This window comes from Barbatula barbatula (assembly GCF_947034865.1).
Source record: "Barbatula barbatula genome assembly, chromosome: 19".
Classification (NCBI taxonomy): Eukaryota; Metazoa; Chordata; class Actinopteri; order Cypriniformes; family Nemacheilidae; genus Barbatula; species Barbatula barbatula.
The window spans coordinates 9910803-9926025 of record NC_136782.1 but is presented as its reverse complement, the minus strand read 5'-3'; the positions used below and the strand labels follow the sequence as shown (position 1 = coordinate 9926025).

At 38.0% G+C, this 15223-nt stretch overlaps 2 protein-coding genes across 4 annotated transcripts; one reads left to right on the top strand and one right to left on the bottom strand.

The window, feature by feature from the left end:
- Window positions 1–248: 248 nt before the first annotated feature.
- slc5a2 (solute carrier family 5 member 2) lies at window positions 249–4567 on the top strand (the record flags this gene model as incomplete). The annotated part of the gene is made up of 14 exons (XM_079480864.1): window positions 249–278; window positions 442–546; window positions 645–704; window positions 798–902; window positions 1007–1112; window positions 1336–1416; window positions 2059–2288; window positions 2376–2511; window positions 2602–2709; window positions 2789–2939; window positions 3458–3626; window positions 3719–3934; window positions 4021–4156; window positions 4353–4567. Exons 1-14 carry the CDS (start codon window positions 264–266, stop codon window positions 4565–4567), a joined length of 1833 nt encoding a protein of 610 aa, XP_079336990.1. The 5' UTR covers window positions 249–263.
- Window positions 4568–4923: 356 nt separating this feature from the next.
- fbxo46 (F-box protein 46) lies at window positions 4924–13915 on the bottom strand. 3 transcript variants are annotated; one of them, XM_079482322.1, is made up of 4 exons: window positions 13511–13886; window positions 11473–11607; window positions 7794–8506; window positions 5273–7727 (listed from the first exon to the last, which is right to left on the bottom strand). In XM_079482322.1, exons 3-4 carry the CDS (start codon window positions 8401–8403, stop codon window positions 6412–6414), a joined length of 1926 nt encoding a protein of 641 aa, XP_079338448.1. In that variant the 5' UTR covers window positions 8404–8506; window positions 11473–11607; window positions 13511–13886; the 3' UTR covers window positions 5273–6411. The 3 variants fall into 3 exon arrangements, with proteins under 3 accessions (XP_079338446.1, XP_079338447.1, XP_079338448.1); XM_079482320.1 differs by having other exon boundaries at window positions 4924–8506; window positions 13511–13915; XM_079482321.1 differs by lacking the exon at window positions 11473–11607 and having other exon boundaries at window positions 5249–8506; window positions 13511–13915.
- Window positions 13916–15223: the final 1308 nt, after the last annotated feature.

Sequence of the window (15223 nt, the reverse complement as noted above, 5' to 3'; positions counted from 1 at the left end):
GTCACTGTCAACAACCCTGCTGACATCAGCGTGATCATCTGCTATTTTGTGGTGGTTATTGCTGTAGGAATATGGGTTAGTGAAAAACCTCAAAATGCTATATTGTGCCTGGCCTAAAGAATTTTATGTAGAAAATTGTAGAAGTAATGTTATTTAAATGCTAGTTTTACACTAATAGCAACACAGGCTTATTGTCTATATCTCAGTCTACGTTTAGGACTAACCGTGGCACAGTGGGGGGGTACTTTCTTGCTGGTCGGACGATGGTGTGGTGGCCTGTGAGTATTCGTTTGTATTTTTGTTTATTTATTTTTTTGTAGTTGAAATCACCCAGTTTACATTTTTGTTCAAATTTCTTTATTGAGTATGCCAATGTATTTTTGATGAGATTTTAAGATGCTTATTTGCAGCACGTGTATTTATTTTCCTCGCACTACGCAGGTGGGAACATCTCTTTTCGCCAGCAACATTGGCAGTGGCCATTTTGTTGGCCTTGCTGGTACAGCAGCAGCTAGTGGAATAGCCGTCGGGGGGTTTGAATGGAATGTAAGCAGGACATTCTTAATACATACAAATGATGTATTCTCTCATTGGTATCATTTCAGTTTTCAGAGTTCGTAATTTCAGCTTGTTCTGTTTTGCAGGCATTATTTATTGTTTTGCTGTTGGGCTGGGTGTTCGTCCCTGTTTATTTAACCGCAGGGGTATGTTCATTTTGGATTTCTATTTTAGATTTCTAAAGATTATTCGAATAATATTTGTGAGTGACTGTCACCCACTTTTCATTTTCCCAAAAGGTGATTACAATGCCCCAGTACCTCAAGAAAAGATTTGGAGGGACTAGAATTAGTCTGTACCTCTCTATCATTTCACTTTTTCTTTACATTTTCACAAAGATTTCTGTAAGTATTAGTATATCTGTATGACGTAAATCACTATGATGAATTATATTAGAGAGAAAGGATATCTACATATTCTGTAAATGTTCTCCTTTTTCTGAATATAGGTGGATATGTTCTCAGGAGCGGTGTTTATACAACAAGCTCTTGGATGGAATATCTATGTTGCAGTAATTGCTTTACTCTGTATAACAGCACTCTATACTGTAACAGGTATAAAAAAACTCCATGTCTAGTAAAGATGTCACTTTTATTCACAACAGTCTATGTTCAAATTGGTTGTAGACAACATAGGACTGATTTTCGATTACGGGTCAAGTTGTTATGTTGACGGTACATTGAATACCATCATTGTGCCGTATTATGTGTTGACTATGCATCTTAAATTACATTGGGTCCACAATGTGTTAATCTTTGACTTGTAATGTCTCTGTAGGAGGGCTGGCAGCGCTCATGTATACAGATACAGTCCAGACCTTTGTTATCATTGCTGGAGCTTTCGTCCTCATGGGATTCTGTAAGTGTCACTTGCTTAAATTGTGATTCCACAGTATATCACTATAGCTCGCGCTACATGGTATAATAGAAATAAATCGAAAAATCGCAACACAATAAGAAAAATGTGCTGTCTATATGTACAGATTATAATAAATAAATGACCATATAATTAAATTTTTAACTAAAAAATTATATATCAGGGAGAGCAAACAAAACAAGTCATGTTTAATATGACAGTGGATCATGTGACATCACCTGGAGTACACCAGAAAGAATCATAATAAATCAGATGTAGTATTTAGGAAACAAACATGTTTTTACAGCTTTGATGCATTAAAGGGATACTTCACCCAAAAGTGAAAATTCTGTCATAATTGACTCACCCTCGAGTTGTTCCAAATCTCTGCAAATGTCTTTGTTCTGATGACAGAGAAAGATATTTAGAAGAATGCTTATAACCAGACAGATTTTGCCCCCAATTGACTACCATAGTCCTTCGTTCTTCAAAAATTTCAACAAAATAAAGAAAGTACATAAAAATTATACATTTCTTTCTACGGGAGTCAATGGGGGTCAAATCTGTTTGGTTATAAGCATTCTTCCAAATATCTTTCTCGGAACAAAGAAATTGAGAACTTTTTGTTTTTCTCCCCTTGTTCAGCCTTCTATGAAGTTGGAGGTTACAGTGCTTTACTTGAGAAGTACAGCTCAGCTTTACCATCTCAGACACTGTCCCTAAAACCTCTGGAATATAACATCTCCGAACAGTGTTACACTCCACGTGAGGATGCCTTTAATATGCTCCGAAATGCCAGGACTGGAGATCTGCCATGGCCTGGTGTCTTATTTGGCATTGCAATTATTGGTAGCTGGTACTGGTGTTCAGATCAGGTGAGCTGAAGCTTTTAAAGAATAATAAGCATATTTATACTCTCACAGTTTTTGCTTAACGTTCCACAATAATCTTTTGTTCTGCAGGTGATTGTGCAGCGATGTTTGGCCGCCCGTAGTCTGACTCATGTCAAGGCTGGATGTATATTGTGTGGGTACCTGAAACTTCTCCCCATGTTTCTCATGGTGATTCCAGGCATGATCAGCAGAGTGCTTTACCCTGGTATTTGTTTTTTATCATATTACTCTGTTTAAACATATGTCAGTGTAATTTTGAGATCAGAATACAAAACATGAATGTATAATTCATCAGATGAGGTGGGCTGTGTGGTCCCAGAGGTCTGCAAGGAAGTGTGCGGTACAGAGGTTGGTTGCTCCAACATTGCCTACCCCAAACTTGTGATTTCAATTATGCCAACAGGTAAATATATATATTTTTAAATAAAACATCATCATCTAATTTTCACTTGAAGTGTAACCTGATTGTTCGATTCATACAGGTCTCCGAGGTTTAATGCTGGCAGTCATGTTAGCAGCTCTTATGAGTTCTCTAGCATCTATCTTCAACAGCAGCAGCACCTTGTTTACCATGGACATTTGGACTCGGATCCGACCTCAGGCTAGAGATTCAGAACTCATGGTTGTCGGAAGGTTTGGATGCATCTTTTATTTTAAAAGATTTCTCCTACTTTAAACACACCTTTAAAGTAATGTTGGGACTGTTAATCAAAGTGTGTGCAGTTTCTGGATAAAGATGGGAATTGAATAACTCTGGTTTCAATTCCGGTTATTTAACAATGCCATTACTGATACTTTTAGTTTGAACTTTAATCAAAAAAGATAGAATAAAACAAATTCTCATACAAATGCATAATGGTAAACCTTGGTTCTAATGTGTACCCCAAATATTTGTTTTTACATGTAGATTACACTCTTATGTCATTTCAAACCTGTATGACTTTCTTGCTACTGCAGAACACAAAAGAAGATATTTTTAAGAAAGTTGGCAACCATACAACATTGACCCCCCCATTGACTTCCACTGTATTGAGAGAAAGACAAAGAGACAAAACACAGCAACGTTCCTCAAAATATCTTCCTTTGAGTTCCACTGAGTCTTTGTGAATGAATAAATGACGACAGAAAAGTAATTTTCACGTCTGTAATAGGGTGTGGATACTCTGCATTGTTGGTATAAGCATTTGCTGGATCCCAGTGGTCCAGGCAGCCCAAAGTGGTCAACTATTTGACTATATTCAATCCGTGACTAGCTACTTAGCACCACCTATTGCAGCAGTTTTCTTCCTTGCCATTTTTGTAAAGAGGATCAATGAGTCAGTAAGTACATATTCATTCTTCATTTAACCACATGTCATACACCTACTGTATCTCTGCCAAAATCTTCAAACCGTCCTCACTTTGTTTCTCAGGGGGCCTTCTGGGGCCTGGTGGGAGGTCTGGCTATGGGTCTGTGCCGCATGATACCGGAGTTTGTGTACGGTTCGGGAAGCTGTTTATTCCCCTCTAGCTGCCCGAAAGTTATATGTGGAGTCCATTACCTTTATTTTGCTATCATCCTATTCTGCTGTACTGCTATCCTGGTGCTTATCATAAGCTACTCCACTCCACCTATAGAAGACAAACACGTGAGTTCTTTTAGCAGCTTCTGAAACTGCATTAAGACGCTGTCTCCCTTTTCACTAATTACATTTACCGTATTGTCTCTGTGAAGCTTCATCGCCTTGTGTTCAGCTTACGGCACTCTAAAGAAGAAAGGATCGATCTGGACTGGGAAGAGGAAGAGCGGGGTAGGAATGCCAGAAGAGAGGCTGAAGGAAAGAATAAGGCAGTAACGGATGAGGAACAAAGTAAGATGTCATCATATTTTGAAGGAAATTGCCATGATTATTCAATTCAATTCGGGGAGGAGGGCAGAGAAAATTTAGCGTAGATGCTGTTCAATTAACACTGGTATGCATCCCATGTATGCTTGGCTGAAAAGATGTGTTATCTTTGTCACAGTAACCACATTCATATATTTGAATACTGTTCTTTTTGCCATAGATGAAGGTGGTGACAGAACTATAATCAGGAAGATTATCGGTTGGTTTTGTGGCATAAGTGACACTCCGGCTCCAGAGCCCACAGAAGAGGAAGTTGCCAAAGCATCAAAACAACTGCCTGACATAAGAGAAAACCCAATGTGGAGGAATATAGTCAACGCTAATGCTTTAATAATGATGTCTGTAGCTGTTTTTTGCTGGGGTTTCTATGCATGAAGGGAAACTAGGCTATACTGTATAAAAGCTTTGAAAACACATTGAAAAAAAATAGTTAATCCAATAAAAGGAACAATAACACCCTAAAAATCCACATGTGAGGATAGCATTTCAAGTCAACGAATGAACATGCAATAATTGTTTAAGAAATGTCAGCCTTAGACTTTTTTTCTCAAAGATGTTTTTAAGCTAGGTCATGTATTCTTCCCATTATTGTAATAACAGAGGGTATTGCTATTAAAATAATACTATTACGTAAACCTATACAATAATTACAATAAATATAAAAATAATTCAAATGTATATTTCAATGTTGTTGACACGGTCAAATATAAATAAGTACAATTCTGAATATACAATGCCCACCATAACAAACAAAAAACATCACACAATACGAAAAATCACATGTTAAAGCTCAAATCTAACAATTCTGTCATCAATTACTCACCTTCTAGTCATTTAGAACATGTATGACTTACTTTTTTCCTGAAGAACACAAAAGATATTATGAAGAATGTCGTTAATCAAACTACACCGGCACCGATTGATGTACGGACACACAACCAATGCAATCAATGGGTACAGTCATTGTTTTGTTACCACCATTCATCAAAAGATCTTTTTTGTGTTCTGCAGACGATAGTCATAGAGGATTGAAATGATAAGAGGGTGAATAAATTACGCCAGAAATTTCATATTTGGGCAAACTAAAATTGATTATTGAACAAATACATAAAAATGTAGTGCTGAAAACTGTCTCCTTACCATACCCTGATTTTGCCTCTGAGATTTATGAACAATTTGAGCTTTTGGGTCAGAATTTATTAGGCAAGTAAGTAACCTGAAATTCTGTTTCAAACAGAGACGTAATATAGAGACCAAAGTTACAGATTGCAGCTTTAATATACAAAGTAAAAATAATAAAAAAGTATAGCACAGATTCCAGTTTTAAATAACTTTTATTCACTTTAGAGGCAAAGACTCCCAATTCAGTCAAGCAGATTGACAGAGAAACCTATAACGGTCTCCAAAACCAGAGGGATCAGCATCCACGTATTTGTATGCAGGACTTCACAGACTGGTAGAATGAGCAGAACACACAGGGTTAAGGCCAGAATCAGGTGCTGAGTTGTCCTGTTCGACGTCACTGTTCTTTCACCCACAATTAGCTAATTACTGCTTTGGCAAAAGCTGCCTTTGCCAACACGCACACAGACAGCATGGCAGGCGAAGAGATAGCTAAGAGAAAAGGTTTGGTCAAGAAATAAAGACTGATTTCGTAAATCATTAAGGAAAGGAGAAATGAAGACGAACCGAAAGAAAGAATTCGCTCACATCCACACAAAAAACAGAACAATCTAACAAGCAATCAAACCGTTGATTTCAAAGTGACATCAGGTATTCGTAAAGTGACATCATTTTGGACACATCTGACCAAGGAGACAGCAAATGAAACTTGACAACAACCCCTGAAGTTATATATACTAACAAGTCCTGTGTCTAGCCTGCGGTTTTTTTTGCAAGCTTGGGGTCAGCTTCAGAGCTGGTCTTAGAAGATTGCCAAGCCATACGAACTTCTAACCAGTTCAAAAGTATATGTTGCGATTAGTCCCATGCAGCAGACTACATCATTTAACCAGTGTCAGCTTTGGTATTTAAGAACACTGGTCTGCACATGATGGAACTGTGAATTATGGTGCACTGATAAGAACCAACACTGACGATGATAGCGAGGTTAACAAGCTAAGATAGGAGAGGCAAGCTCAACCATAAATAGTACAGTGGCATTAGGTTTCAGTAGAGTGAGAATAGGGAGCCCATTCAGAATACCTCAGCTTAGTCCTTTACCTCCCATCGTCTCTTTTGACGCGAGACTGAACCATCTCACATGGCTGTACCCAGTTGTTGTCATGTAACCCAACTCTACAGCCAGGCGTGTCCTTATCTGTGCGCCGGCAACACATCCAGTAGGAACGTCCGTAAGGCAAGTCATGGTGGTAAGGTTTAGGGTGCCAGCGACAAAGCGACACATCCCCTCGCTCATACTGCCGCTTGCACTGCTTGCAGGGATCGTCACGGTACAGCGGGTCCTGGTTCCACCGAGAGTCTGTGGCACGTACACCGTAGGTCTCGATCAAGTTCTTGAAGTCGTGGCAGGTGCACTTGAGGGCTGCTAGCGAACGGGTGGGCAGGTAGCTGAAAATATTGACCATGATGTGGTCTGGAAGCGATAGCATGTATTGCCGTGGTTCCAGAAGCCGCTGGATCTGAAAGCGAATCTCGAGGAAGTCGTGGGACACGTGGCGGTAGAGGCGACACAATGGAGGATCAGAACAATCATCCACAGTAGTCAGTGGAGAGTCTGGCCTCTCTACCGCAGTCCCGACAGGCCCGTTGTTGTTTGCACAGTCTAAGGACCGCATCCCGTTGTTAACCCCTGAACAACTTTCATCTTCAGTAGCTGGTGACTGCAGAAAGAAAAGCTGTCCAGGAGGTGGGTCCTCTGAGGCATCCGTTGAATTCGCCCCATTGGACATTGCAAAGCAAACAGTCTCTTCTTGAACATTCTCTGTGCTGTCTTTCCCATAAAAAACACATTGGTCTACTGCACCAGTTACCACCACCTCAACGTGGAAGCCAGTCACCCTTTCTCGAGCTACTGCTGCCTTCTCTCCTGGGGCAGGCTCTTGGTTAGGATCCAACGTTGTGGAGGGAGGCCTGTCGGTGATGCTTTCCCCATGTGGATCACCCTTTGGTGAGCCAGACAGGAGGGCACCTGGATCTCGAGATGAGGGACTAACCAACTGATAGAGGTCACACGTGATCTTTTCTTTGCCTCTGGGTGCTGCTTGGCTCCCACCAACCCCACAACTCATAAACATGCATTTTGGGCGACCCACAGGCTCAGACTGGGTTCGAGGGTCCAGGCTTGACACACGAAAAGCAATGCGTACCTCCCCTCGTCCATGGCTTGGAACACCTCCGACAGAATCCCCGCGATCTCTTGCTGAGCCATTGAGTTCTGGTTGCAGAGTTGTACTGTCGGGGTTTTGCTGCTGGGACTCAAAATGTGCCACAGCCTGAGCGACCCGCCTGGATTCCTGCTGTAGCTGCTGCTCATCAAAGTCACTTTGAGAAACTGGTGCAGATGAGTGGGGTTCTGGGAGAATTACAACAGGTTTCTGATGAACTGTATAAGAACTGTTCTGTCCCTGAGCAACCATACCTTGAAGAGCCAACGCTGTTCGCTGTTCTACAAGGGCCACCATTTCCGCCACAGATAGCAGATCTGTCTCGTTAACTCCGACACCATCTTCTGCCACATTGGGTTCTGGATTGGGTATATCAACAGCAACATTTTGAGCTTTAGCAGGAGGATCATAAGAGGAACAACGCCGGCGGCGCTTAGCCTTGGTACAATCAGTAGCCCAGTTACCCTTGACTTTCATGGCACTAGGTCTGGGAATTCCAGCACCATTACATTGGTGAGCTACAAAGAAGGCGATTTTCTCCTTGGTGTTGCCTGGTTTGATGACATACCACGTATCGAGCAGCACCCTGCCATCCTCCATCTGCGAACTGGGTGGTGCAGGAAGTGGTGGAGCCAGCAAGGTTGAAGATGAGTCTGGTGGGGTGTTCTCAGTGCCGAGATCCTCATCTTGCTCCTCACAGACTCCGTTGGGCTCTAGGGATGTGAGCCCAGCATCATCAGCCTTACAGTGGGGTGTAGTTGTTCCACTGCAAATTGTACCATTGCTGTATGGCTTATTCTGCGAATAGGTGCCAAAAGGGCGTGGGCACCACAGCCGAATGTGGGAAAAGGTGTCACGGTTCATCGTGAGCCCATGGGGAGCAGACCTGCCTCTACGCTGGGCAGCTACTTTTCAGTTCACTGTTCATTCTCATAGTTCAGGTCTCCAGTTGGACAGACTACTCCATCTGAGGAATACAGGAAAAAGAGGAAAACTCAGCTTCAATACATTCATGTATGTACAGATCCATAAAGCATTGTACTTCTCTGAAGTTAGAATGAGATTCATGACATTTTCCATTAAAAAATATCTGATGCAATGCTGCCACATCTATAACTATTTAACACAAGGTCAAGAAGACAAACGTTAACGAAAGGTCTGACAGGCTACAATTATATTAATGAAACGACTAAAAGAAATGTCAGTGGATTTTAGTAGTCTAATTAAATTGACTGATCACTCCATCTAACACAGACGGACGTGGATGAAATTAAAAGGTAGTAGTGTTGCTGTAATCCTCTTAACAGGAAGCTGTCCTTGAGAAGTTACAAATGTAAGATTAGTGGACCATGTTTCAGTAGCCAAGGATACATGTCTGTAAGAATGAGTAGAAAGGAAAGAACTGTCATCAGGAAGATGTCATAATTTGCTTAACCAATACATTTTCAAAGAATAGCTTTTCTCTGAATTAAGTTTCTCGAAATCAAGACTCCTGATACTTTTGTAGCTCTCTGAGATATGTGGCGGTAGTGAGAGAGACTAACCTGAATCACATTGACTATAAAATAAAGCCTTGGCATTGCACATATGAATCTTACCACAGCACGGATGCAACGGTTATATATTTTGTTGGTACGATTATAGTCTGAGGAATTATCACGTTTGTATGATTATAGTGATTATTATTAATTCATTAATTTCTAAATTTTTACTGGCCCTGACAAGAAGTGATAAATAAATAATATTGTCTAGTTATTCAGTTTTTTTAACTATGCAATCTTAATAAATAAGCTCATAATACAACAAAACTATTAGCTCTAATAATAAGTCAATCAGTCAGTAATAAATTGAAAACAAATGATCAAATTATGAGCAATAGCACAGATAAATGTAATATAGCAAACACACAATTTAAATAACATGGGTTAAAGCAAAAACAAATCCTGGGCCTGAACATTATTTGAAAATGATTTCCCTAAAACTTAAATAACATGCATATTTTGAGCTAATAAGACAGAACTTTCTTAAACTCTGATCCTATGCCATGTGTGTATGGATCACATAATGACTCGAAAGAAGTGGGGGCATATTATAACCCACAAAACCAGTTTTATACAATTGTGGTATATAAAAACATAGCGGAACATAGCAAATTCAACCAAATTCATATAACAAATCTTACTCTTTAAAGACAAAAAAATAAGACTAAAATTTTTGGTCCTATAAGTATGTGTAAGTATGTGTAAATGTTTTGTGGGCAAAATAAAGTGACTAGATCTATTTTTAATTTTGTACTCTACTAAACTATTTTGTGCTCAAGTCACATACTGAACACAAAGTAATGAGATCACTGTTGGTAAAAAAAAAAAGATCACCTTTTGAGTTTTTTTATAATAATTAGTGGAGGCAGATTTTTAAAACTCCTACTGGGAAATTTTGCACTACAAACAACATCAAAACAATATAAATTCCTATTAATGCTACAAAGGTTAAGGAGTCAGCAGTGAGTGCTTCTCTTTTCCAGGGCCCCAGACTAACTTTTTTTACTAGGGGCAATGTAGCCCTTGACTGAAAGTTTTAGGAACAAGCAGAAAATTCAGGGGCACACAATTAAATCAGCCTGCAATGCAATTATTGAAATTTTTCCCTGAAATAGCTGTATTACTGACAAATACTTTGATAATAAATAGACCTAACCCACATAAAAGTACAATGTAGTTTTATTTTGCATTTCAGAGGGATGTGACATTACTCAATCTGCAGACTTATTTGTTAATTCCGTGCTAAAATATTTGAAAAACTGCTTAAACGCATTTATATTTGTACAGAAATGTAAGTATGTGTAAATGTTTTAAAATAGCTTTAAAATACTACCTGTCTATGCATTTAAGGTAACAGTGGTTTGGTTCTGCTCATCGCTTGAAAAGAAGAGCAGCCTACTGAGAAGCTTTAAGTGCAAAGTAAAGAGACTGTTTAAACTCTGAATACACCAGACCAAATTAGTACTGAATTAATTTCAACAAACAGAAAATGTGCATGTAATTTTGTATGAGAAAGTATATATTTTATAGTGTATAGTGTTAAAAAATATGAAAGGGTTCGTCTTACATTCTTATGATGAATTAATTGTGTATTAAGGACATTTTTGGATTGGAAATGATTCAGCGCTGTCTCAAGTAATCAACAGATAAATGGCGTATTCGGTACTCCTCAGAGTTTTGTTTTAAACGTCTCAAATATCAAATTGTTCATCTTCAGGCTCCAAAAATCAGTCACAGCAGCGGCTCACGATCTACTCAACTTTTCACGTTGGATATAACAACGAGAAAAAAAATCCAAATTGGCAGGTTGTGTATGTGCCAGTAGTTGAAAAAAAATTGCTCGCACAGTCTCAAAAAACAGTTGCAAAATGCGACCATTTGGTCGCAGTCTGGAGCCCTGTTTTCATTTGTTTGATTCATATCAACCACATAGCAGCCTAAAATTTCTGCTATTCTGTCACAAATTCTTTTACATCCAATTTCTCTCAACTTTTTACGCTCACTTCCGACAAAAACGACCATGTTTATTACATAACTCTGTGAGATATGTGCAATAAGCTGTGAAAAAGTTTGAAAACACACACGCTCACACATATAACGCGCAGAACAAAAAGCGGAGGTCTGTTTAGATGATTTGAAGAAACACAACGTTATCGATCTTTCCGTCACAGTTTCCAATTTGAGTATGTCATATTTGTAATAGTAATAAAAGCTAATAAAAAATGTAAAATAATACTTCAACGTCTTCACAGTACTATGAAATATAGATCAAACCATCATATTAAAGTTATTCAAATTAATCAGTCAGCAATGGGTGCGTTTTGTCTTCGTTTTTTGTTGTTTGATGAGCCTTAAAACAGATATATTTATGCTGCAGTCATCATTTACTCACCTTCGAGTTGTTCCAAATCTGTATACATTTCTTTGTTCTGATGAACACAGAGAAAGATATTTGGAAGAATGCTTATAACCAGATCTTGCCTCTTGCCCCCCATTGTAGGAAAAATGACTTTATCATTTTTTTGTTCTGTTGAACACAAAAGAAGACATTTTGAAGAATGTAGGACAGCAAACAGTTTTGGGGCACTTTTGACTACCATTGTATTTTGTCCTATTATTCTAGTCAATGGGGGGGGGGGGGGGTCAAAATCTGTCTGGTTTTAAGCATTATTTAAAAAATATTTCCCTGTGTTCATCAGAACAAAGAAAATTAAATAGATTTGGAACAATTCGAAGGTGAGTAAATCATGGCAGAATATTTTGGGTGAAGTATCCCGACGAGCGATAGGGAGACCCCTTTACCAAAAAGATTGGCTGCGCTGTGTCAAGATTGGGCTGCAGCTTGTTACTCTTGCGACAGTGAGAGAAGTTGAGGTGTGTTTGTTTCTTCTCTGCATTTCAGTGATGAATGTTATATAAACGGTGGATATAATGCTGGATTTGGAGATAGTTTGAAACTGATAGACTCAGCGCTAAAAGATACAAACTAATTCAGTACTGACTTTACTAGGAAGGCTCTTAAACATACTATGTGGCCATAAATTGGCTCGAACAGAGATCATGATAAAGGCATGAACTGTCTAGCCATGTGCCAGGAAATTATTTGAGGATTGCTTATATTATACAAATTGCTTTGTTAAACTATATTCTAAACGTGGATGAAATTGTAAGAGAACAAGCTGAATATGCAGTATTAAAACCCTGTCACTAACCATGCATGTTAGTTGATGAAAGGGTCAAACAAGCACATCAAAAACGAATGGGCAAGGCCTTTAAAATGCTTTCAAGTTACTATTTTAAAGCCACAACACATTTTAAAAGCTTTCCAGATTGCATTTAAAAGACAGTACAGCATACCTACCACAAATAACTTGATAAATAAAACATTCACAGGAGAAATCAAATATTATGTATTAAAATCCGTAATAACTTCTGGAATAAACGCACTTAAAAATACGATTTTCCTTTGATTGTGGACAAATGGTTTATTACTACCAGCTCAATTATTTTGAAGGAAAAAAATCACTGCAGAATAACTTCAATGGGCAAACAAGGACAGCTGTCTGATGTCAATGAGGACATCGAGAAGATGAAAGTACTTTTGATCTTTTCTCACTGAATGGCAATTACGCACGACTGAACACATTATAATTCATGTTGGGTGTAAACAAGACATTACATTTAATGTCATTTGCGAAATACGATTAGTTAAATAAAGCTGGCATAATAAACTCGCAACACATATCTCAGACAAGACTAGCCTTGATAAACGGTGTCATTCTTCAAATTCCATAATTATAACAGAAGTAATACTTTGTCATTTATAGCACCTGCAACGCTGCTCTCCTGTTTGGCCTACTCGTCCATTTGATCCATGACCTGTTGTATACTTGCAATCACAAACATATCTATTGTGATGTACAATTCAATCGAATCGTTAAATGAACAAAGGAAGGCAAACAATGAAGATGAAAAATCAAGAGGTTGCTGGACTTGATTATAAAGCTGGCCAAACTTACTTAAAGCTTACTAAAGCCACCTTTAGGTCTCATAATGAACTTACAGCTCTGCTTCAATTGTTTAAAAAAACAACAATTCAATCATGTCAACGGAAACGATCAGCAGCGAAAACTATAACACGTGAACTACCGCTGAAGTATTTCACGGCAGCTTTATATTTATCTGCATCAAGGTGTAATTAGCAATGTTTTGTTTAGCCTGGATAGCTTAGCTGTCTCGATTTAGTGCAGAAGTCAAAACATATATGTCTTTGCTTTTATATTTACATACATAACAGTGACAGTAGTATATCCAATACGTACATATTCTGTAGTATTCAATGTTTGCACATTTACCCTAAATGTCATCCACAATAAATAATTAGCTAAGCTAAGACACTAGCAGGTCTGCTAGAATAATATAAATCTTACCTTTTTGAAATACAACTCCGCGGGTTTGGTTCCGACAGCGTTATTTTTATGACCAATAGGTGGCTATACTGTAAAATGTAGACAAACAATCCTCCAAATATCGATGTCGATCTTTAAAACCATCAGAAATAAAGGCTTAGGTCGATGATGGTTTGCAGGTAGACTGTTAGCATGTGTCAGCTAACTCGGTAAAGGAGAAAACAATCCCAGTATTCGTCTTGTTTTACCAACACCGAAATATGTCTGCGTTGTTGACACAGTGATATTCTGATTAATACTGTGTCAAAAAATGTCGACTCTTTTGTTTAACCAGTTTCGCTATGAATTCACCAAAAACAAAAATAGTTGGTAGGTCCTCGAAAAGCAATTGAGGAAGGCCATTTTGTTGACAAGCAGCTGCAAACCGCTTGTAGCCAATGGAAAGAGAAAGTTGATGGCATGCCCATATATGGCTGTTCAGACACCTCCTCTGTCTCTATCTAAACCTCTACACTGGAAATATCAAATTGCTAGACATAACCTATTAAATATGTTGCATACGGCACTACCTGATTTATTTTTAATTCATATGTAGGCCTACATTATTCATGTTGAGATTTTGTTTTACACTATGCTCCTGTAGCCTAAACTGGTCGGCACAAATGGTTGGCTCAGATTTTCTGATTGAAAATATCAGCATTATTTATAAACGCACATTTCAATTAAAATGTTACGAAACACTTATTCTCATATTTTCCTCATTTTAGATTAATAGTAAAGTCATCCAAGTTTAGGAATAACACAACTGAACTACAGGATTTACATCGGACTACAGGCTTCCAAAATATATAAAACTATTATATTCTAAATTCTTCAAAGTAGTTTTATTTTGGGCTCTTATTGGCTGATTTCTCTTCCTTATTGCTCCAAAACATGCATTTCAAACATACAATTAAAAAATGTAAAATCTAGATTTGTAATGAAAGAAATATATTGGCATAATTATAGTTTTGTCTTAAAGAGTAATTTTAAACATACACATTCAGTAAAAAAACATTTAAATATAATGAAATGAATATGTCAATTACATTAAAATGATTAATTAAAACTCACTTAAGAACAAAGCTGCCTTAAATTAAATCAAAATGCCTTTACAGGTTACTTGAATTTAAATGATATTGAACTGACTAAAATCTAGTTGCATTTGATATAAACAATATATATATATATACACATTTATAAACAGTAAATAGACATAATTTATCGTACATGAATTATTGATCTGAGTTTCATCATCAATGGAAATTACTCTCTCTGAGTTTAAGTTATTATTCAGACACTTTTGACACGAAAAGCTGAAACTTCTTCAAACGGTGTTCATCCATCAGAAAACATTGCAAATTCTTAAAAATGATCCACCTTATAATATTGAATATTCCCTTTACGCTTTTTACCTTTACTAAAAATGTAAAAATTCACAACAATACTAAAGCACAGGAACATCGCCGACGTCATCCACTCAGCTCCCTACACAAGTCACTACACTCACACGTGTGTTTAAACCTACGCCAGTGATCAGAAACGCCCTGTGACAAAACCGATTGCCCAAATTATCTATCCGTCAAAACTGATGCTATAGCTTGTACACGAAATCGTCCACTATACCCTCATTCACTATTCCCTACATTAGCTCACTAATATAGTCCACTTTAAGGAGCAGTGAGTAAAACGAGT